Source organism: Passer domesticus, chromosome 19 (genome assembly GCF_036417665.1).
Source record: "Passer domesticus isolate bPasDom1 chromosome 19, bPasDom1.hap1, whole genome shotgun sequence".
NCBI classification, from domain to species: Eukaryota; Metazoa; Chordata; class Aves; order Passeriformes; family Passeridae; genus Passer; species Passer domesticus.
Genome location: NC_087492.1, coordinates 4,462,971 through 4,487,436, shown reverse-complemented (window position 1 = coordinate 4,487,436; position 24,466 = coordinate 4,462,971). Strand labels below are relative to the sequence as shown.

At 41.3% G+C, this 24,466-nt stretch overlaps 1 protein-coding gene across 1 annotated transcript; it reads left to right on the top strand.

Moving 5' to 3' along the window:
* Nucleotides 1-1,606: 1,606 nt before the first annotated feature.
* FOXN1 (forkhead box N1) lies at nt 1,607-23,040 on the top strand. Its single transcript, XM_064394911.1, has 9 exons — nt 1,607-1,695; nt 3,903-4,048; nt 6,669-7,169; nt 9,371-9,481; nt 13,311-13,438; nt 14,203-14,299; nt 18,917-19,124; nt 19,815-20,342; nt 22,435-23,040. Exons 2-9 carry the CDS (start codon nt 3,929-3,931, stop codon nt 22,710-22,712), a joined length of 1,971 nt encoding a protein of 656 aa, XP_064250981.1. The 5' UTR covers nt 1,607-1,695; nt 3,903-3,928; the 3' UTR covers nt 22,713-23,040.
* Nucleotides 23,041-24,466: the final 1,426 nt, after the last annotated feature.

The window sequence follows — 24,466 nt, the reverse complement described above, 5'->3', positions numbered from 1 at the left end:
AGGCACCTGGATGTTCCAGGGCTCCCAACCCCTCCTGCTGGACAGCACACCTGGACGTGGTGGCAATTAGTCCACAGTGCTCACCTGGTATTCAGCCTTGCCTGCAGGTAGTCCTTAATGAACAAACCCTGATAATTCAGGAATGATTTCATTAAAAATGGCATCCTTCTCTTACAGGAATTCAGTACTTTACTACTTAGCAAACACATCCCATGTCACTGGATGCAGAAAGGGTATTTTAATTGCAGATTTTCTTCACTCATCCTTGATTTTGTCACATTAACCTTATTTTTCTCTAAATGTGCAAAAGGTAAATAAATATCTAAATATCCAGAGGTAGCCAATTATGGGCAGAAATCACAGCTAACTGTGAGAGAATTGAGCTCAGAACCTTTGAATAAGAAAGCAAAACCAGCACAGTTAAATTAAACAAATTCACAGGCAGATTTAAATCCAGAAGAAAAGAAATTACAGTCCTTAGAAGCTCTGCAAAGTTATTCAAGTATCCTGTAATCAAGGTCCCATGCATCCTGTAAAGAGGAGCAAGGAAGCAATGAGGAATTCATGTGGCCAAACCAGAGTTTAGTGCTGGGCTGTGCAGGTTCCAGTCCTGTTCCTGAAAATGTCTCCTAAAAACAGGGCAAGCCTTAGTGACAGGAATGTCAGGGATCAACAAAGCAGTGACAGCTTTGATGAGCCAGCACAGCCTCCAGTGTCAGCCTGGAACAGCCTTAGAAAAGTCTTGAATTCATTAAAATCCATTCCAAAAAAAGCTGATTCTTATTAATAAATCCTTTTTCTGAACTTTTCCATAATTAATTATGTGTAAAAAATTCCTGTCTCCATGACAAGTGTTAGTCAAAACATTCTGGGCACTTCTGTGATATTTGGCACACGACATCATTGACTGAGATGTGATGGATTTTTAACTGTAAGAGGAAAAATGTGATTCTGAAACCTCGTGGCATCATTGACTGACATGTGATGGATTTTTAACTGTAAGAGGAAAAATAGAATTCTGAAATCTTGTGGCTCCTTCATAAAGACTTGAGGGGGAAAAGAAGATCCCACAGAGTTATTTGGGAAACATCAGTGTGATGTGGAGAGGAAAATGATGATTTTGGGCTCTGGGCAGAGCTGTGAGCAGGTCACACAGGCACAGAGGATGGACTGGGAGCTGAGGAACATCCAAACTCCTCTTGTGGAAAGCAATCCCAGCCCCAGGGGCTGCAGAGGGCACTCACAGCAGCACCCCCAGCTCAGGAGGCTGCAGGAGGCAGAGGAGACACAACCCCAGGGATTGTTCAGGCCATGGATCCCTGCCACGGGCTCAGTCATGCAGAGCTAAGAGATCAGCTGCTGCTGCCTTGCTTACCCCAACACCAGCTGAGGTTACACTTTCTCACTCTTTTCTTATTTTCGAGGCAGTTATCTTATCACAGGAGCCTGCATGGTCACGCAACATTTACAGCAGCCAAAATGACATGAAATGGTTCCAGCTGCAGCTGGGATAATCAGATACCTCTCTCCAAATCAAAGCATCATTGTTTGCTTTAGCACATCCTACATCCAGGCAACCCACAACTTCCTTAAGCTCTGTCTCCCAGGAACAGTTTGTTGCAAATGATTTATTGTAATCCTGATTATTGGCAACCTCCCCTGGCTGTAATTTCTGCTCTTTAAGAAGATTTGTCAGTGAGTGTTGTGATTTCTCTTTGCTAAAGTCTATGTTAACAATGCAAAGCGGTTTTGAGTTGGTTTTTGTTTTGGTTTGGGGTTTTTTGTTGTTGTTTTTTTGTGGGTTTTGGTTTGTTGGTTGGTTTTTTTTTACGTGTTCTTTTAACAAAATAGAATGTCTCTAAGGGACATTAAAAAAATAATGAACAGTGACAGCAAAAAGATTTTTCAGTATGTTGATTTGGCAGTTTAAACTGATCTACATTTGCAACCTGCTGTGAGACACACCAGCAAGGCTAAAAATGGCTTTTGAAGTGAGAAGTTTGGACTCCAAGAATAAAATAAAAATCAGAAGTATATGGCCAGAGGTTTTTCTCTCCCAGCAAGACATTTCCACAACGTTCCAGGATGAGCAGAACCCGGAGCTGCTGCTTTTACTGAGGTGCCAGTGTGAGAACTGAAAGCAGCACTGGGATTGTACCTTGGGATTTATCCCCACATGGGAGATCCTCCAGGATGGGTTCCTGACAAAGACATTCCAAAACCACCCCTCAGTACAGATTGTCAGCCCAACACTGTTTAAGGCTGCTTCTTATTTAACAGTAAAAAAGGAAAAATACCTTCCCTGTGGCTGCTTCTTATTTAATAAATGAAAGTTTCCCTACACTGGGGGAAATTTTTATAGTGTAAAATGTGACTAAGACTCCTCCTTTCCTACCAAAATGCAATTTATCAACAGAACCTGGCAAAGGTGTCAGACTGATTTGGTTTTCTGGGCCTCTTGTATAGATTTTTCAAACAACCCTGACAAATTCCCTTTGCTTTCAGAAAGGATTTGGGAAAATTTCTCACAATGCAGAAGCCACCAGGCAAGAACTGTACTGTGCAAAAGCTTTTAATAAAACTCTAATGCTCCAGACCACAAATGAGGCAGCTGGGCTGAAAAATTGCAGTATAAAAGAGAGGTCAGAGACAGCTTTGTATAACCTGAAGATAAGTGGGGAAGCAGCACTGGGAGGGCAGCCAGTGTGGAGCACTCACAAATTACAAATTACAAATAGACACTCACATCTCTTTCCCAGCTGACAGTTTTCCCACCTGCCTCTTTCAAGATGAGGAATCTCTCTCCTCATCAGCCTCCAGTCAAGCCACTGGGAGAAGAGCCTGAGACGTTCTGAACTCTATCTCACATCATTTTTTTTTCCCTGATGTACTACTACAGGTCTCCTGCTTGATTTCCAAGCCCCATTGTGCTCCATCCCCCCGGGCAGTGCAGTTTTGCTCATCATAAATACAGATTTCTCTTTGAACTATAAAGGCAAAAAAGGGTTTCCACATTTTTAGGTGGTATATCTTTGTTAAGCAAACCTAACAAACCCCTTAGATATTTACCTAGCAGCTATTTCAACACGTGGCAAAGACCTGGCAGATTAACTCTTGAATTAAAGTGTTTTTTTCCTGATTTGTTCACCTGAAATTGAAATTATGAGCATGAACACCTTTATGTAGCTACAATACTTGGTGCATGGCATAAAAGGATGCATGTTCTACTTTTGTTTTACTCTAAGTTTACAGTGAGCAAGGAAAACAAAAGACCAGAAGATTAAATTTATTCCTTTTCATCCAAAGAACACCATCAGATATGGCTCCTACATCCAAAGATCAAAGATTGGGAACTTGAGAGGAGATCTAACTAACAACAACAGGGATGGAATGATGAAGTCATTTACATATCTCAGATACATTTAAGTCATGCAAACCAGAACAGAAAGGCTGAAGGGGTTGGGACTAATAAAAACCAAAATTAAAATATAAGTGTGTTGTAGCCATCAGTCTGAGTAATGATAGAAGAATATCCTTTTTTTTAGTATAGTCCCTCTGAAAACAACTGGGTGCATTTATATCCCAATCTCTCAATAAAGTGACACTGCTAAATTTTCATAACCCCAAACCAGTACATTTTCATAAATTTATGATCCTATAGAAACCAAAGTGTTTATTTTTATAAAAATTATGTGGTGAATCCACAGAAACCCCATATCACATCTTCACTGGAATTGCATTTACAGAACATTTCTTTAAGAGCTAAAAAACAATTCCACTGAATCAGGAATTCCTCAGGATGGCTCCAGCTGCACATCCCAGCCTGCGCACCCAACAAGGGGTTTGTCTCACAGTTCAAGTTTTAAAAAGTGCTCATTGTAATTTGATTTTTGCCCTCACAGGATTCCTGTCTGACGTGGGTTTGGTGATGGTTTCGCTACTCCAGGACCAGTCCAATATTAAATTTTCTCCCTCGGACACTCTGGAAAGGGACCAGCAGGACCTGATGAAGGCACAGGGGGATTCAATATCCCCAGTTCAGCAGAGCGTGAGTAAAACTGGCCCAGGCCTGTTCTCTTACTTTAAAGATCAAAATAAACATTCAGCTCTTGCTGAATCTCACCAAACCTACTAGTGACAGAGCAAATACTGGAAGTTTTATTCCTGAAGGGTAGAAACCTGAGTTGTGCTGCTCAGCTAATCTTAAACTCCAGCTGAATGTTCTGTTCCATTCCTTAAAATGACTGGGAAAGCTGTGCTGTGCTCCCCTGCAGAAAGAACTGGATTTATTCTGATTTTTCCTGTGAGATTTCTCAGATTTGGAGAAAGGGAGTGCTCATTAATCTGGCCTGCCTTTTTGTGGAGCACAGGACATTCCATTCCCTCTCCCTGGGCACATCCTCCTGCTCCTGCCTGCTGTGTGTCCTCTCAAAGTCCTCCTCCTTCCCAGTGTTTGCTCATCCCTGATGTCAGGGAAATATGCAGATTTTCAGTGCCAGGACCCAGCCTGCAGCCCTGCTCCAGCCTTTCTGCTCCAGATCAAAGAGCACTTCAGCAGCTGCTGTTTTCTGAGGAGCAGGAGGGAGGGGAGGAGATGACACAGGGAGGTTGGAGTGTCTGCCCAGGGCTGTCTTGTGTCTCCAAATGAGTGTGGCTGTCAGAAGCCAGGACATTCCTCTGCCTGCCCTGGGGGATTGGAGACCCTGGCAAGGGGCTCAGAGACCTTGGCATGGAGTCAAAAACACCTGTGCCTTCGATTTTAGCCCATGGAAAAAATTACCAACTTTGTGTGAAGATTTACAAGCCACAAGAGTTTGAGCAGAATGATAGGTAATTTGTCACGGGGTGAAAAAGTAGAATTTTGGGGATTTAGAATAGGGGTTCAAGAGGCAAGATAAAGGAATCTGGGCGTGTCGTGTCCTGTCCTTCTACTCCTTCTACTCCTTCTTCTCCTTCTACTCCTTCTACTCCTTCTACTCCTTCTACTCCTTCTTCTCCTTCTACTCCTTCTTCTCCTTCTTCTCCTTCTACTCCTTCTACTCCTTCTACTCCTTCTACTCCTTCTTCTCCTTCTACTCCTTCTACTCCTTCTTCTCCTTCTTCTCCTTCTTCTCCTTCTACTCCTTCTTCTCCTTCTTCTCCTTCTACTCCTTCTACTCCTTCTTCTCCTTCTACTCCTTCTACTCCTTCTTCTCCTTCTTCTCCTTCTACTCCTTCTTCTCCTTCTTCTCCTTCTTCCTGTCCTCCACCTTCTGCTGTGATGGTGACACTTTTGGATTGGTGTAAAGTAGACATAGACTGTCTAACATAGGTAAAATGTATTGGAAATTTATTGTAAATAAAGTAATATATAAATAAAGTAGTTCTTAGTATAAAAAGTTAACACCACCCCAAGGGCAGGCACTGTGCCACAACCCGACCTGCAGGACAGATCTCAGCAGGTCAGGGAAAGAATGTAATAAATAAGGAAAAATAAACAACCTTGAAAAGCAGAACTGACGAATCTCAACTTCTTCTTTGGTTGTGGGGCTGGGAAAAAGAATTTCTAACACCTCGGGGTCATCTCAACACAGAAACCCGAGATGTGGCCGCCTTAATGAGGGGAAGTGATGCAATGTTGAGATCTGGGAGCCCAGCAGGGGATGAGATCAAGCTGGTTTGACCAAACTTGCAGGCGACCTGCACTCATCACATTCCCGTCCTTTAATCTTTCATCACTGGATCTTCCTCAGCTTTTCCCTGAAATGCGCAGAGCGGAGTCGAGGTGTCCTTGTTTTTCAAGGACAGTTTGGTTTTATGAGTGGTTTGGGTTGGAAGGGACTTAAAGATCATCCAGTTCCATGCCACTGACCACACCAGGCTGCTCACAGCCCAGTCCAACCTGGTCTTGCTTTTATTAATTAATTGATGAAGAGTTTTGGATACCAAGCAACCAGAAAATCCTTGAGATTTTTTCTGGCATGCAGGTGGTGGTAATTTCATACTTACCATGAAAAATGCATTTTTAATGTAATTTAAATATGAATTTTATATTTTAAAATTTTCTATAAGTAAATAACTTAGACAATTACAATAACAAAATATTTGCTCAAACTTAAATATTAACCTTAAATAAATAAATGTCAACTTAAAAATTTCTATAAATAAATAACTTAAATAATGAAAATAATAACATATCTACTCAAACTTAAATACTAACCTTAAATAAATAAATGTCAATATTGCATCACGGCTTTTAATGTAATTAGAATATCAAGGTTATATTTTAAAATTTCTATAAATAAATAAAAATAATAGAATAACTTAGACAATGAAAATAACTTAGCCAATAATAACTTAGACAATGACAATAATAAAATATTTGCTCAAACTTCAATCCTAACCTTAAATAAATGTCAATATTCCATCAAAACTTTTAATGTAATTAAAATATAAATTTTATATTTTAAAATTTATATGAATAAATAACTTAGACAATTAAAATAATAAAATATTTGCTCAAACTTAAATAAATAAATGTCAACATTCCATCGCATCTTTTAATGCAAATAAAATAGAAATTTTATATTTTTAAATTTCTATAAATAATATAATAAAATAAATAATAAAATATTTGCTCAGACTTCAATCCTGACCTTACATAAACAAATATCAATATCCCACCCCAGGATAACCCCAGCTACAGCTGCCAACCCTACGAGCCGGACACCAGGACGGAAAGGACGAGCTCGGAATCCTCCTCCAGCCCCAGCCCTGCTTCCCCATGCCAGGACCCCATCCAGGGCAGGTTCCCTGCCAGCCAAGGAATCCCTTGTGGCAAGAACAAATTCCGGGCGTCCTTCAGCGCCGAGAAATTCCGGCGCTGCAGCTACGAGGAGAACACCAGCAGCTACGAGCGCTTCCTCAAGAGCAGCAGGAACCCCTTCCACCCTTACAAGAGGCAGATCAGCGAGGATGCTTTCCAGGAGGCTCACCAGGCCCTGCCACCAGAAGCTTCTGCCTTCAAAAGCCACAGGAGCATCGATGGCTTCGAGGCTCTGCCGGGCTCTGCGGGCGCGGAGGAGCCGGAGGTGTTTCCCACCCACATCCCAAATATCTCAGCGGAGCAGCCGTGGTGTAACAGCCTCCAGTACGGCACCACGGGGCAGGAGCACGGCTCCCAGGTCATGGTCAGTGGGGGTTTGCTGTTGTTTTCCCTGGTTTTGGTGGTACAAATGTGCTTTTGGAAGGTTTAACAGCCTCCAGTACGGCACCACGGGGCAGGAGCACGGCTCCCAGGTCATGGTCAGTGGGGGTTTGCTGTTGTGTTCCTTGGTTTTGGTGGTAAAAATGTGCTTTTGGAAGGATTAACAGCCTCCAGTACGGCACCACGGGGCAGGAGCACGGCTCCCAGGTCATGGTCAGTGGGGGTTTGCTGCTGTTTTCCCTGGTTTTGGTGGTACAAACGTGCTTTTGGAAGGATTTTTTTTTGTTGTGGTGGCTACGTTGGTGGTTGTTGCTCTGTCAGGCTACAGGGTAAAGCTCAGGAAAAGAAGATTTAGACATATCCGTGTTGATTTGGCCAAATTCTCTGTTTTTTGGGCTTTTCCTCAAACAATCCTCAGAAAGAGGCACAAGGACAAATGATTTTCCATCAGACAGGGTACACGAATCCTAAATGTCCAAATTTGTCATCGTCTGGTGTTTTCTAGAGACGGAACTTCACAAAACTTTTTTTTTTTTTCACAAAACATGCATTTTCAAGGATGAGGATGTGGAGCAGATTTAGTCCAACAGCTCACCTGCACTTTTCTCAGTGCAAATAAAAGAGAAACTCCAAGACATGAGTCCCACCAAAAATAAATATCAGCTCTGTTTATATGTGCAGTGCAAAGTTACCTGGGCTGATTTCAATACTAGATGGAGGCAGCTGCCTATTTAGGGCAGCAGAGATCCCTGAAAAGCAAATTAAATTACCCTCCAGTGTCTCCACAATATCTCTGCTGTGATCCAAGGTGCAAAGTGCATCTTGATCATCTCCTGCAGCCAGAAAGAACAACTCCACCTGCCAGAGGAGAGCCCTGAGCTGGTTCTGAATGGCTGGGAGAGGAGGAATTCAGGGCTACCAAATGAAAGAGGAGTTTAAAAAAAAAAAAAGCCTTAATTGGATTAAGACCAGGGGAATGGAGAGATGTTGTCAGGGAACATACCTGGGGATTGAAGCCATCCAGGTTAAGGAGGAAATTGATCTAAATCTCTTATTTCCTGGATAAACACTCATCTAGGTCAGAGGAGTTCAGTGCTGCAAAACCTGTGAGCAGCTGATGAAAAAAAAATAATTCCCATTTTCTTCCCAAATCCCTGGGCTGCAGGATGCAAAGGCAGCAGAGCAGGATCCCTTTACAAGCACGTTTAACCAGAACCCAACTTCCCACTTTTAAATCACTTCCATGCTGCAGGAAAATTGGGATTTCTGAAAATCTTCATCTGGTGGTCACCAAGATAACACTGATGTTTATTAGTAGTGGATGTCAAACGAAGTCTAATTTGTGCTTCTAATAATATAACATAAAAATACTGAATATTTTTATATTTATTAGATATACTACATGCCTGATATATAATATATATATAAGAAATAATGTGTATATATATTTATTTATTAATATTTTTAGACAGACTAAAATGTCATTAAAACTGGCAATATTTTAAAGCAGAAGGATAAGTGCTATTGGATTCCTGAAAACACAAGATTCTCACCGAATTCCTCAATTTTTACACATTTCCTGCATCTTGGTTGAACCCAGTAGCCAGCCCAGTGTGATTTTTTCTCTGCCACCTCTTTCCTGTGCATTACAGACCTCACCCTCCAGCTAATGCCAAAATTCCAGAGGCAGCTGAGGCACTGCCAGCCTGCAAGATAAAATCAGGGAGAATGAAAAACGAGGGAGACACTTGTGAGGAATGACAGCTGGAGTGTGTGGTTTGTGTGTGCAGGGAGAAAAAAATAAAAATATAAACAGGGCCTGACGTTTTCTGCATTGGAATGTGGGCTGGGATTTCCTTTTTTCGAGTTGTAGTTGTGGAAATACAGGAATTGGTTCGTGTCTTCATGGAATCACGGAGTGGCTTGGGTTGGAAGGGACCTTAAAGATGATCCAGTGTCACCTCCTGCCACTGTCCCAGGTGCTCCAACCTGGCCTTGGCCTTTCCCAGGGATGGCTCATCCCAGATCTGCCACTGAAACATGAACCAACTTCTGTTCACCCTTACCAAAACACAATTAAGCCCCCAAAACTCAACATAACGAAGGCAAATCCAGACGGGGGCTGATTATCCTGTTCCAAATCCAGCTGTTTTCTCTGATCACTCTTCCTTGGCTGTTTTGCAGCAGGACTCAGACATGAAGCTCAGGACATCCCCCCTGGAAGGGCAGCCTGGTTTGTATTGCTACCAGCCCCAGGTGCAGCAGATGTATTGCTCCTCTCACCCTTTCCATCAGGTCAGCACCAAAATCTCTCATCTTTCGCACTCAAATGGTACAAAAATTGTGGTAATCATATTTTTTTAAGGATTTAAAAATATCTTTCAATTTCTGGGTTTGCAGGGTTGTGTTTGTATGCCTACAGTCTGTTTATAAGATCTAAAAAGAACCACAGCTAAATGCACTTTAAAATGGTCATTAAGAAAAAGGAGGGGGGAAAAAAACAAACCAAAACTTGTAGAAGTGGAATCTTGGTACTGGGTATTTGTATTTTCACCATTACACTCAAGAAAATTTGCTTTGAAGCCAGATAAATTATTAATATAACTCTCGATATTTCAGGATCTTAATTAACTGTGTGTCCTAGAGTGACACACTAACTTCCTTTAACTTAAGTTCCTTTAATTTCAGGAAAAAAAACCTAAATAGATTGTTACAATTCAGACCAACCATAGAAAAAAATATTTTGAAGTAAAATTGGAATAGGAAAATTATGTTCACTTTCCTTGTGCTTGATAGCACACACATCTCTTTTGAAACATTTTGCCTCTTACATCACCCAAGAGAAAAATTATTCGCCTGAAGTATAACTGACAGTAATAAAAATAAAGATAATAAATTTTAAAAATTAAAATAAACTAAATATAAATATAAATATAAATATAAATATAAATATAAATATAAATATAAATATAAATATAAATATAAATATAAATATAAATATAAATATAAATACAAATACAAATATAAATATAAATACAAATACAAATACAAATATAAATATAAATATAATAAAATGTGACATTGCACTACCATCCTGACTTAGAAATCCTTTATTGTTAATTTAGAAGAAAATGGTCCCAAAATGTTGCCAAAAAAATTTCTGCTGCAAGTATAAACTATTGTGGGTATGTGACAGCTCCATATATCTCACTCACTGTAAAAACTCCATTTCTGTGTGCAGAAACCCCACTTATCTTGTGAATTCATGGAATATTCTTAATTTCTTTACCCATTCTGCAGCAGGCACCTTTCCCCTGTCCCTGCTGCTTTGACAGCAGTGCTGTTTCTGTACTGAGCACATTCCAAAAAACCTCCAGATTAAAAACTCCTGGGAGCTGCCAGGCAAGACCCAACAGGCACCAAGAGGAAAATCCTCCATCCACCTGCAGGCTGGCACTGGGACAAAATCTCTGAAGTGCAGCAGGTTTCTGTCAGACTTTTCAATACCTGTGCTTAATGTTAATGTAGAAAAAGTCTGGCAATGTGTTCTACTGCTCAGGAATAAAATAAAATTTAAAAAAAATAATAATTTAAAAAGCTGTAAGAGGTAAAAGAGGTAGAATTGCTACCCCTGTGCCATAATCACACGCTGGGAAATGAAAAGAGCTGAGATGCAGCTGAGAAAAGTGGAATAACCTCTCCTGCATGGAGCAGCCCCATTATTAACTCTTTACATTTCCAGCTGGAATGGGGCAGTGCAAGTTCAATCACTCCAAGGAAGTTCCACTCTGGAGAACGGGCCCTGGAGTGGAGGATGTTCCAGCTGAGCCCCAGTTTTCATTAGAGGGATGAGAGGGGTTCAGCCCCTTCATTAATTTTGTGCAGAAGATAAAACAGCCTCACCTTCCCCTTGGCTGGACACAGCAGAAGTGGTGACTCAGAAGAAAAATGAGTTATTATTGACCCGAGTGAGCAGCAGACACTGGCTGGAGTCACTCACCCACCCACCATAAAACACCTTTCATGCCAAGGGAGACTGTAAAACCAGCTCCAGCCTGTCATTCCAGCCCATTCCCCAGCCTCCCTTCCCTCAAAAAGGATTCACGGAACCAATAAAACAGAAATAATCCCTAAAACGCCCAGGTCTGGCCTTTCATGGTGACATCAAAAGCAGCCCTATCTTAGGGATGTTTCCTTTCAAAGAGCCACCAAAACCTGTAAAAATCAGAATTATTGTAGGAATTGCCCGGTTTTCTGCTCTTGGGGGGAAATCTGCAGCCAGTGCACAAGGCAGGGAGCACCACAGTGCACACAAAAATTAGTTCATGGCTGTTCTGGAGACTCTAATTGTGCCCAATATTTAGTTTAACAAGGCAGGACATGATTAATTATGTACATTTCATTTCTTTCACCATGCAAACAACTGAGTCTATTCAGTCTGGTTTTCCACATTCCATTTCAGGCAGTTCAGTGTTAGGAAGATAAAAGCAAACAGGCAAGAAAAACTCCAGCAGCCAGCATAAAATTACTGAGAAAATGACATCAATTATTCAGAGTACAGAATAAATAAATAAACTGAGAATATTTTGTTGTTTTAAGAACAAAGACCAAGAGCAATCAAAACTATCAATCCAAAAAAATAAAGGAATTAGAATTAGAAACTAAGGAGATGTCCAAGGGATTTTTCCCAATGAGTCTTGAGAGCTACATGATAATTTTCCAGAGGAACCACACAAACCTCATGGCACAGGACTGCTGGAGCTGAGCAGTGAAACACCAGGACAGGGCTCAGCAACCTTTGAGTACCAGGGAAGGCATCCAGGTAGATTTTTTAATAGTGTGTGACAGGACTTCTAATTCTGGCCATGTCCTCACCCCTGGCATCTGGAAAGATTCATCTGGAAGAGGCAGAAATTCCTCTCTCCCAGAGAGCCAGCTGATGTTATCTTATCTACACTGAGTCATGCTCCTTTGCTCCTGACAGTCTCTTTGCAGCAGGTTTAAATTGTAATTTGAGGGGTAATGTGGAATATTCAGAAAATAAAAAGACCAAGGGCCGTGTTTAAAAAATTGAGGACAAATCTATGGAAGCTTTGGTGCAATCCAGGCTGCCTGGGTGGTTCATTTCATCTTTCACCTGGTTTTTTATCCTGGTGATCCCATCACTTCAATGTGTCTTGGGACAGGCTTAGAGATCTCCTGGAGAGATAGGTCAGCATTCCTCAGGGAGCTTCTGTGGCTGATCCCAGGGCAAGAGTGGCATAAATGTTGTCTGATTTTAGGGGTCTTGGCTATTCTTTTCAGATTCCTGATTCAGAAAATGGAGTGGAAAAGTCACTTGAGGTGGTGGTTAACAGCACAAGAATTCCTGGCCCTGTGGAGAAGTGTTTTCCTTGGATTTGACTCTAGGGGAACAGACAGGGAGCAGCCCAACAGCTTCAGCACGAGACAGGCAGTGTGAAACCACCCCAAAAATGTCTCATATGCTGCTCTCCTGACCCCTGGAATGACATCACTGACTTATTCCATAATAATGCATTCATCTTAAATATATTCTGGTGCATCCATTAAAGTTCTTGTTGTTTGTTGGGTTTTTCCCTGCCTTGCACAGTAACAGTGATTTTAATAGAGGTTTTGGGATGCTATTCCCTTAGGAGCAGATATTATATGCTTTCAATTTTTGCCTTTCTGTACCCTCTCCACCTAAAGAAAAAGGCAAAAAAAACCCCAAAACAAACCACACAAACCCAAATAAGGCTCAGGCAAAACTTCCCTGTTTCTTCCTACATTTTAGCAGCTTTACTTCCTCAGCTGGTTTTTATAAGGTGAACATTGAAGCTTTTTACTCTGGTGGTTTTAATGTGAGTAAAATGACATCATTCATTATTTGTGTGCATGTTCAGGGGAGGCTGAAGTGCTTCAAAAGAGATGGCTGGAGGGAGATAAGCTTTAGGTCTATAAAATTAAGAATTATGTGGGGACAATTAATAGGACACAGCTCCTCATAGCAGGCAATAAAGAAAATACTTTTTCCCATACAGTATCCTCAGAAATAATGCAGTTATTAGGGAATAACTTGGGGGGTTTGTTGCTAAAGTAAATAACATTTCTGCTGTCCCCCCAGTACCCCTCAGGAGGCAGCTACCCCGTGACTTACATCGCTTCCTCGCACTACCCCTACCAAAGGATTGCTCCTCAGAGCAGCCAAGAATCTCAGCAGCCTCTGTTCCCCAAACCCATCTACTCCTACAGGTAATCCAATATTTTTCCAAGCCCTCACCTTACAGGAAATACCCTGTTCCCCCCTGGCCTCTTGCCAGCATCGTTTGCAACAACACGTCCGCTCTATTTGTCTTGTTCCCGGGGTGTGCTGTCCTGTCCCTGTGGATCACAAAACGTTCCAGGCTCTGGGGCCAGCCAAGGCACAGAGAAATTAAGTGTTGTAAAGCAGGGGAACAGTCCTGATCACTCCCCAAAGAAAAAAAATGTGAGACGTTTCTCTAATGCAAAATTTTAAGTGTTGCGAATTTCATCAGCACAAGACTGGTGCTACTTAGTTGTCTGTTGTATGAAAACTTATTTTTTCCCCAGTTACTGGAGCAAGGAAATGCCTTGAAAATGTATCAGCTATGGCAGTCACCACATGGGTTTAGCCCCTAAAGTAGATCAGACAATTAAATTTTAATTATCCCTCTGTCACTGTCAGTTTGCTTCTCTTTGTGGCCTTCACCAGTCAAACAAAACCTTCAATAACTACACACCAGCAGGATTTGAAGGTCTTGATTCTACTTTCCATATTCTTTTATTTTAAACCCAGGCTGGACCTTCTAGATGAGCTTGGAGAAGTTAGGAGATTGTTGTTAACAACTGAGTGGAAACATAAAATCATCTTTGTATTTGTGCTGTGACAGTGAAAGTCAGAATAATTACACACAGTGCAAAAAATCATCTATTTTTGGTTGTGAGGAGTCAGGCAGAAGAGGCTAAAATGCTTTTTTTTTTTTCTCTCCCTAAAGCATCCTGATCTTCATGGCTCTCAAAAACAGCAAGACAGGGAGTTTGCCAGTCAGTGAGATTTACAATTTCATGACGGAACACTTCCCTTACTTTAAGGTGAGTTCCACAGGGGTGGGGAGGGGAATCTCCCTCTAAGCTTATCTGTCAGCAGAGGGAGTAAGGGATGGGATTCCAGCTATGAAAAGAGATTATTTCTTTGGAGATTAATACCAAATCAATTACACACTACATCCTCCCATGATCACAAGCCACCCAGCCTTTTGCACCTAGGCAGAAATGTGAAATGTGGTAATATTTAACTCAAGAAGGTATTAAGAACTGTTCCAGCTGTGAGCTTGTGTGCATAACAGTGACCATTCCTCACGAGCAGCCCATAAAAAGGGTAAATAATTTAAAAAACACATTCACTGCTTCCACTCAGATCTCAAATACAGGCAGAACTGGTCTTGTAGCTTCCTCTGCCACCAGCAGCACCTTTGCACTGGTGTGGAAGCAGAGAATTCCAGGTTATTTCACTTCATCCTGGAGCTGGGATATTAATTCATCTTGGGCAACAGCATCCCCTGCATGCCCTGCACAAAGAAAAGTGTCAGGTGTGATAATGCACTAAGCTCATAATGACACGCTGAGCTGGGCAGGGAAAGGGTGGATGGTTTGCAGCAGCAGCACTGAAATTTGGATCCCTGCTAGGAGGGAATGGCTCCCCACTCTTGGAGTGGCAGTGGGAAATGCTCACTCAGCACAGGGAGCCAAGAGCAGGAGGATTAGTTAAGATTGGAATGGAATCATCAAGTGCTGCTCCACTCAGGGCTTTTTTTTTTTTCTGCTGATTCTTCAAAAGCACCTCACTGAAGTCCACAGTGGGTGAGCTCAGCTGTGAGCAAGGCCCAAAAATGAAAATAAAGCCAGTGAGTCTGTCCTGTTTCCTATTGCAAAGAGCCCTGCAGCAATCAAGGGAAATTTAAAACAGCCACAGCAAGGCAGTTCAAACATTTCTAATAAAGGAACACTGAGAATAATGAAAAATAAATGTTCCAATACAATTTTGCAGTGGTTTTGGACACTGAGGATAAATAGAGCACACACACACACACAAATAAGACTGAATATGTCAGTAAGCAAAGAAAAGTACACATTATCACAGAGGAAGAACTGGCAGGATCCATCACACTCCTGTACTCCCAGATTTCCTCCCAAAGGAATCACTAAGTACTCTATCATTTGTTACAAGCAAGAGAAGGGAGAAACAATAAATAAATCTACCATTAGAAATCCCAGGGGAATCCACAGGAAAATAGCAGGAGTTTCAAGCAGAGAGGTGGGAATATTAATAATTTTTACAGGCATGTGCATGTCCATTCACCAGATCAAACTGAAATTAATTCTCTCTCAATTAATAAAAATTGATTTTATAATCAATTGTGTTGTTGTCTTACAACACAATTGATTATAAAATTAATCAGCAGCTTTAAATCAAATAAAGCTGCTGGTGCCAGCATGGGCAGAATCCCTCGGACTCAGGACTGTGGCTCCTCCAGGTGTCACCATCCTGGTCCTTCCTGGTTTTTCAGAACCTCAGTCTTTTTTTAAAATTCATTTAAAAATTGATGAGAATTATGTTACTGCTGTAGGGAAAGAATAGAGCAGGGAGTACTACCCAAACATTCCCTATCTTGTAGTAGCTTTATTTTTGCATTTTACTTACAAGTGCAGCCAAATGTATTTGACTGTAACATCCTTAAAATAACCAGGGGAGAACGAGCAATCAGATATTACATTTACAGTCATCAATCTCTGTCTCCTCTGGTCTTTACAGCAGAGAATTACCAATACATGGCAAAAATTTATATCCTCCATCCTCCCTGCTTTTGGAGAGTCTTCAGCAAAATAAAACCACATAAAAATCAGCCAAGAACATTTTGCTGCTGCTTCCAGTGCTCACTAAAAAGCAGAATACAACAGGGAGAGGGGAAGCAATTTAGGTTGGAGAAAAAAAGAGAGCAAGTGCACACAGAGCCTTGCTGGAAGACATGGGATGATACAAGCCGAGTCAAATTAACTGGGATTCGCTGCCACAGCAAATTTAGTTTCTGTGATGCAACAATCTCATTTCTAGTTGAAACAGAGCAATCCAACTCCTACGTCCTAAAAAAAAAAAAAATCTACGCAGCTAAAGTTGAATTAGTCTTTGATGTACCTCTCCCTTCTCTTGAGACCTAGATTTAAAGAGAAAGGGTTTTGCAAGATCACTGAACTCTTTAAACTTCAAGAGCTGGTCAGGATCAGTGGGGCTGGACAATAATTTTCTCCTTTTTTTTCTAGTGATTAGTGAGTCTAACAGAAAGCTTTAATCTTTTTAATTGGAGTTGTTGCCAGTGGGCTGAGAGGGCAGAAAGGTCTGTGGTGTGATGGAAGGGCTCGGGGGTTGTAGATGTGGCACCTGGGGACATGGATTGGTGGTGGCCTTGGCAGTGTCAGTGGTTGGACTCGGTGACCTCAGAGGGCTTTTCCCACCTCGGTGATTCTGGGATTCCCCAGCAGATTTTGTGATTCTGCACTTTTATCCATGCTGAACACAACCATGGCCAAAATCAGCCACAGCATTCCATGAGATTCCAGCTACTCAAGAGCAGCCCCAGCAGCCAAATGGTTCATTTAACAATCACACCTGCTTTTAAAACTGGTGGTTTTTCTCTTAACACACTCAGGGTGTTAAGCCCTACCTGGGCAAACAAATTCTCACAGCTCAGCAATCCCAAATTTAATGCAAGAACCTGCTCAGCTCCTGGCAGCAGCCTCCAAAATCAATCCATGTACTTTTTGCTTGTACAGTTTCTAAAACCATCTCCTAATTTACACCCCCACACGTTCTGAAAGCCTCTGAGGAGCCCGTGCCGCTCCCATCTGAGCAGAAACACCAATTATCCTGTCTAGGTACACAGGGGGGTGTGGAGCCTCTGTGCAGGGCAAGAAACAGGAATATTCTTCCAGGTCAGCTTGTTCAGTAGCTAAATACGTCATTTATCTGGGAGGAACAGCTTTATTCACTTTTGGAACTGCCAGAAAGTTGCTTGAATATTATCTGGAAAGGAGAAAAAAATTTGATTTGTCATGTTTAGTATGACCCTGTGGCAGAAAAGGCTTTAAAGGTTTGGGGTCTTCTCTCTTCTCTTCTCTTCTCTTCTCTTCTCTTCTCTTCTCTTCTCTTCTCTTCTCTTCTCTTCTCTTCTCTTCTCTTCTCTTCTCTTCTCTTCTCTTCTCTTCTCTTCTCTCTTCTCTTCTCTTCTCTTCTCTTCTCTTCTCTTCTCTTCTCTTCTCTTCTCTTCTCTTCTCTTCTCTTCTCTTTTCTCTTCTCTTCCTCCTTTCTGTTTCAATTTGTGTTGTCTCACCCATGAGTCAGGATAGTGAAATGCTGACATCAGGTGGGCCAAAATGGAAGAAACTCTGCTGCTCTGAAGGGAAAATAGTTTCTCTTTTAGTAAATAGTATGTATTTCATTCCACACCTCTTTATTTTTTAATGAAGAAAGTGTGTGTTAAATTTGGTCCTCAACTCATCAATAAGGCTTTATCCACACAATAGTTCTTTACAAGCTACAAAACAAGAGGGTTTACATTCCTTATAAAGCATGTACAAAAAATTAAGTCCTGATAAAATAATTTCATCAAAGTATGTTCAAAATTCACAGTCTGCCTGGTGAAAGCCAAAATGGGCTCAGATCGATTTACAAAAGGTGGTCTGAGAGGAAGTCTGATGGACTAGACAATGATTAAAGAAATTATCAAACTATCAAAAATCTGGCTTTTTATGAGAGAAGGATCGTATTAATAAAAAAATTTAAATAAAAAAAAAAAACTTAATGAACCTAAGAGGGAAATTATAATTTTTAACATTTTAAAAAAGACTGTGGAAACCCACATTTATTTCTCATGCTCTCTGTTTAATAATTGTCTGCTTGATACAAACAGTTATGATAAATATTTGCATCCATGAATATGAATCAACAGCCACGGACAACATCATCAAATTTCAGAGAGCTGTTTCATTTCCTGCAATTCTTATGAGAAATTGAAAAGAAAATATGAGGATTTTTGGCAAACAAGGAAATAATCATTTGAATGATCAGGTTTCAAGAACCTTCCAGCTTCTGCTGCTGGAAATGCAAAGCACAGAGATGAGCGATCAGCTCTGGAAACCTGTATCTCATCTGGAGGGCTTGTGATTAAACCATTTGGTTATGTAATTGGCCAGCACAAAGTCACACCTACAGTAGCATGAGAAACCCCTTTGAAGTCTGCCTGGACACTGAATTTGAGCCCAGGGAGCACCCAGTTGGAAATATTTCTAGGTGTTCTAAAATAGATTCTGATCTATTTCTTGTTGGTTCTAGAACATGAATTGTTACACATTTAATTCTTGTGATGTACAAATTCACTCTTAAAGATCCAGCAGGTCTCTGACAACCTTTTTGCTTAGAAGATCAGTTACTATTTTATCTGATGCCTCTCTTCCCACACAACATGACTGTAACATTTTTGTGGCTTCCCTCTAACGTACAAGTTTCTCACTGCAGAAGGCACAAACTTAAACAGCATTTCTTGTAACCTCACCAGTCAAAACACAGTTATATATATATACACATACATTTTAATTTGTTTTTTTAGCTTTTAAATTTTTTTTTAGCTTGTTCTTACATTGGGTTTGTTTCTCCAGACAGCTCCAGATGGTTGGAAGAATTCCGTGCGCCACAATTTATCTTTGAACAAGTGCTTTGAGAAAGTTGAGAACAAGTCAGGGAATTCTTCTCGGAAGGGCTGTTTGTGGGCTCTGAACCCAGCCAAGATTGATAAGATGCAGGAAGAGCTTCAGAAATGGAAGAGGAAAGACCCAGTTGCTGTGAGGAAGAGTATGGCAAAGCCAGGTCAGTCATTTGTCGGTGTTTTAGCTCTCAAACAGCTCTCCCCAGAATTTTTCTTTTCACCAAGATCCGTAAGAGAATTTAAACATCATTTAGGAAATCATTTGAGGATTTTTCCTGATTGGCAAAACAATTTAAAAAATTAAAAAGCAGAATTATAGTAGGCCTGGCTTTGTAGATATTTACAGATAAGCACAAACAAGCTTCTCCAAGAAAATACTCTCTCTTGATATCTCACTAAACTTTAAGATAAAAAGCAAGGTTGGATGGGGATTGGAGCAACCTGGTGTGGTGGGAGGTGTCCCTGTCCATGGCAGGGGGGTGGAATGAGATGATTTTCAACATCCCTTCCAATCCAAACCACTCTGTGAGGAAAAGAACCCTGAAATACAAAATATCAAATAAAATCTGAGATTAACTGCTAAGTATTCAACATTTTAAAAGTGGAATTTATTACATACTCACTTGGCAATGATCATTTACAAGCAAACATTTCAGGCTTTGGATGTTTTAATACGTAAGAGCTAGCACTTCTGTTTGCTGTTTCCTGAGTAACACCACAATTCCTGCTGCAAGAAATGCAGGAATAAGCCAGCCATTGATTTTCCCTTGCCATTTCCTGAGTAACACCACAATTCCTGCTGCAAGAAATGCAGGAATAAGTCAACCACGGACTTTTCCCTTGTTTTCCAGAGGAGCTCGACACCCTGATAGGCGACAAGGGCGAGAAGCTGCGCTCGTCCCTGGTGTCGTGCAGCCCCCCGGGCGCTGCAGGTGCCTCCCTCTCCAGGCAGATGGCAGCGCACTCCCATCCCTTGTGCGAGCCCTCGCTCTCCTCGGGCATCCCGCAGGGATTTCACGGCATCCACGCCTCGGCAGCCCTGCAGGCCAAGAGCCCCCTGCCCGCCCTGCTCGGGGGGCAGCAGCCCGGCTGCTACGCGTCCCCCCAGGGCTTCCCCCAAATGCCCACGGCGCTGCTGCAGCACACGCCCGAGCCTCCGAGCCTGTTCCCTGCTGGGGAGGCTCAGAGCCAGCTCCGGACTCAGCCCAGCATCCCTCAGGATTCCCCAGTGCCGGCTCAGAGCCCCCCGAGCTGCGGGATGAAGATGCTGCCCGAGCATTCTCCGGCCAGGACGGTGCAGGACACGCTGCTGCAGGAGGGAGACCTCAGCAACGACATCGATGCTCTCAATCCGTCCCTCACTGATTTTGATCTCCAAGGTAGGTGTTGGAGGTGTTTTTATCTTGGAGAGTCAGGTTTGTTAGCTCCCACCCCATTCCATCCCATGGATCCCATCCCATCCCATGGATCCCATCCCATGGATCCCATCCCATGGATCCCATCCCATCCCATGGATCCCATCCCATCCCATCCCATGGATCCCATCCCATGGATCCCATCCCATGGATCCCATCCCATCCCATCCCACCCCATGGATCCCATCCCACCCCATGGATCCCATCCCATGGATCCCATCCCATCCCATCCCATCCCATCCCATCCCACCCCATGGATCCCATCCCATCCCATCCCATGGATCCCATCCCATGGATCCCATCCCATCCCATCCCATCCCATCCCATCCCATCCCATCCCATCCCATCCCATCCTCCACAAGATCCATTTCTCTCCCTTTTTTCACATCTCTGTTACAAACCCCACCTTCCTGGGTTACATTTTATATAAACGCAATGCAATTTTGTGTTAAAGCTTCAAAAAGTTTCCCAAGGAAGCGACAGATTTGCATTCAGGAATGTAAAAAACATTCCCGCTCCCCCCGCAGTTACAATTGCTGATATGAAATTCTGCAATACAGTTTTTAGAATGTGTTCTTTAAGTTCAGACCCATTTTCAACTGAAAGCTACTCAAGCACAACTATTTAGTGCCATTCTTACAGGAGAATTGTTGAGTGAAAGAAACCCAGACAAATAAATTTAACTGAATTAACATGTTAGCATTTATTTTTATCAATATTGATTCCACATCTCTGCTAAAAAGGATGCTCTTTCCCTCTTCCCAAGGCAGTAATAGCATCTACACCCCAAATAATTGTATTTTCTGAGGTGTTTTCATATATTCTTTGTAAATATACTTTGCTAGCAGAATTTTAGAAAGAATTTTCTTAAGTTAACACTGTTTTCTCCCAGATTTAAATTTAAGGAGACAGACAAATAACAACCATCTAAACAACCTCTCCCCTTCCTCAGTCACAAGAGATTAGGATCACCTCCACAAATGTTTAATAACCAACATCGCCTGCAACACAATGATTCAAAAAAACAAATATTAAAAAACATATGGAGAGAAAATATAAAGACATTTGAATCAATCTGTGTCAATTCTTTAATTTCTTTTCTGCCTCTGTCAAGGTCGGGATTGAAGATGGTATTTTGTGTTCAGGCTCAAATGTTTATTATTTCTTGTCTATACAAGTTGTGAGTTCTACAGCATTCTACTAACAAGCTACAAAATGGCTCACTCTCCTTCTCTACAAGGTCTTTTAAGGCTAAACTATCCAATTAAGAAATGACACCTAAATTATTTTTACTTTTAACCCAATAACCAACCACCCGAAGTCTGAGATGCAGAGACTTTTCTGTCCATTTACATTATACCACCCAAACCCATGGAGAAGGTGAAGAACAACGAGCCACCATCCTAAAACCTGCATCTTACCTTTTATATATATATATATATAATTATATATATAGCTATATTGCTATATATATATAATTATATATATAGCTATATTGCTATATATATATAATTATATATATAGCTATATTAATATATTGATATATTTTATATAGCAATATAGCAATATAGGTATATATATGTATATATAGCCATATTATAATACAATAGCTATATAATAAGCTATTTTATATATATATATATAGCTAGATAGATATAGATATAGATATAGATATAGATATAGATATAGATAGATAGATATAGATATAGATATAGATATATAGATAGATAGATATAGATATAGATATAGATATAGATATAGATATAGATAGATAGATAGATATATTAGATATAGATATATAGCTATATTATAAACCTTAAACTCTAAGTTTTCCACCCTGTGATATTACACACTTCTATTCAAGCTACACACCCATAACCTCAGTTCTGTAATTCAATTTTGGAAGCCTTTTCAGGTCAAACGCAGTGGGTTTTTTGTGGGTCTGTGCCTTTCAGCACGGAATTTCAATTTTCAGTTGAAAATTCTCAGCATCCAGGGTTCCAGCAATCCCGTTAACCAACACGGGGCTTTGTTTGTTGGTTTTTTTTAATTGTAGGGAATCTTTGGGAGGAGCTGAAAGACGACAGCCTGGCCGTGGATCCCCTTGTCCTCATTTCATCATCCCCGCAGTGTTTTCCCTCGCACTGCCAGCTGGAGAGCGGCGGCGGCGGCCCCGGCGCGCAGGGGAGCGCGCAGGGGAGCGCGCACGGGAGCGCGCACGGGAGCGCGCCGGAGCTGCAGCTCACCACGCTCTACTCCGCCTTCATGGAGCTGGACACGGTGTCCCCTTCCTACCTGAGCAACCCCGGCTCCAAACCCATCGCCCTGATGTGAACCACACCCCGAAAGCCTCGCCCGAGCCGCCCTGCCTCCCTGGTGGCAGGGTCCACGGGAATATGAATTTTATCTTTTTTTTTTTTTTTTTTTTTTTTTTTTTTTTTTTTTTTTTGTTTATTTTTTCCCAGAACTCACCTGCAGGATATGTAGCTTTACCACGATGATTTTCTACAGACTGATATTAAAACAAAAAAATAGGAAAAAAATGTAAAATATTATTTAAAGAGAATATGGTTAACAGCTGAACTTGTCAACACTATTTTATCAAGGCACTCATCTTCTTCGTCTTCCAGAAATAAGAGGAAAACAAATTCTTGACCTTTTTTTTTCCCCTTTCTTTTTTTTTTTTTTTTTTTTTTTTTTTTTTTTTTGTCTTTTTCTTTAACAAAAGCTGCTTGCAAATGAACACAGAACTCACAGCACACAACAATTTAACTTATTTCTTGGAGCCACTGATGGCAACAACATCCACCACAGACCACTCAAAATATAAAATCTACCTATTAAAACATTTATAATCCCCTTGAAAGAACTTCTGGGTTTTGGTAAACGTGAACAGAAAATTCTGCAAGTATTAGAAGATAGAGGACGAGCTGCTGACAGACTAAACCAAAGCAACAAATATACTTCAGTGGAAAATATCAAAGTTTTACTGTATTTAAAAAGAAATTTTAAACTCTGCTTTTTTAATAAAAAAGAACAAAACTATTTAGTAGAATTTTTACTTGGCTGGAAATTATTCCCATTCATTACTCCTATCTTTTGCCACATAAAATAAGCATTGACATGAATTATTAAGCCTCTTTTTCTAATGGTAATAAAAAAGAAGAGAGAAATTGCAGTTGGCCAAATCCAGAGAGCATCTGTGTTTTACTGATCCCTCCAGTGGGGTTTCTTGTGATGCTGAACCAAATCTTGCAGTAGGTTCCTACTGTCATCTAAACTTTAGGTCTGTTTTTCAGGAACAACCTTCTCCCTCTGATTTTCCACAAAGCTGGAATAAAAAAGTAGAAAAATAGAATAAAATAGAATAAAACAATTTTGGTTGAAGCGATGCAATATAAACCCAGAGCAAGCTGGAGAAGGAAGTTAACAGCACTATGGAAAATAGTCTAGAAATCAAAAAAAATCAGGTTTCCTGGAGATGCTGTGGCTGCCCCACCCCTGGAAGTGCCCAGGGCCAGGCTGGACAGGGCTTGGGACAATCTGGGACAGTGGAAGGGGACCCTGCCCATGGCAGGGGGTGGCACTGGGTGATCTTCAATGTCCTTTCCACCCCAACCCTTGTGGGATTCTCTGATCTCTATTCACAGGTGATGTAAACTCAGGCTAAACCAAGGAGGTTAAAACTTGAGTCAGCTTGGGTGATTTAGACCACGAAAAAGCAAGGATGGGACAAAGGAGATGGAATTGTTAATGAATAAATTAAAAAATAAAGACACGGGTTTAATTGGCCGCTGTCTGCCAGCAAGGTGGGAGCTCTGCCCAAACCAAGGCCTAAAGTTACACCCTCACCCTTTTTCTACTAGTCCAGGCTCAAAATCAGATTAGGGGCAGACGGATAAAGGCGACTCAGGAGGAGCACACGTGGTGCAGCTCGGTAATCCCTCACGCAACCACCAAGAAATCCTCACTTGACTCCAACTCCTCTGCTGCAAACAGAATAAGGAGCAGAAGAAATGCAGCCAGGAAAAAAAAAAGCCAGCAGGGTGAGAGTTATGCAAACATATTAGAGCTGGGGGAATCAGCTT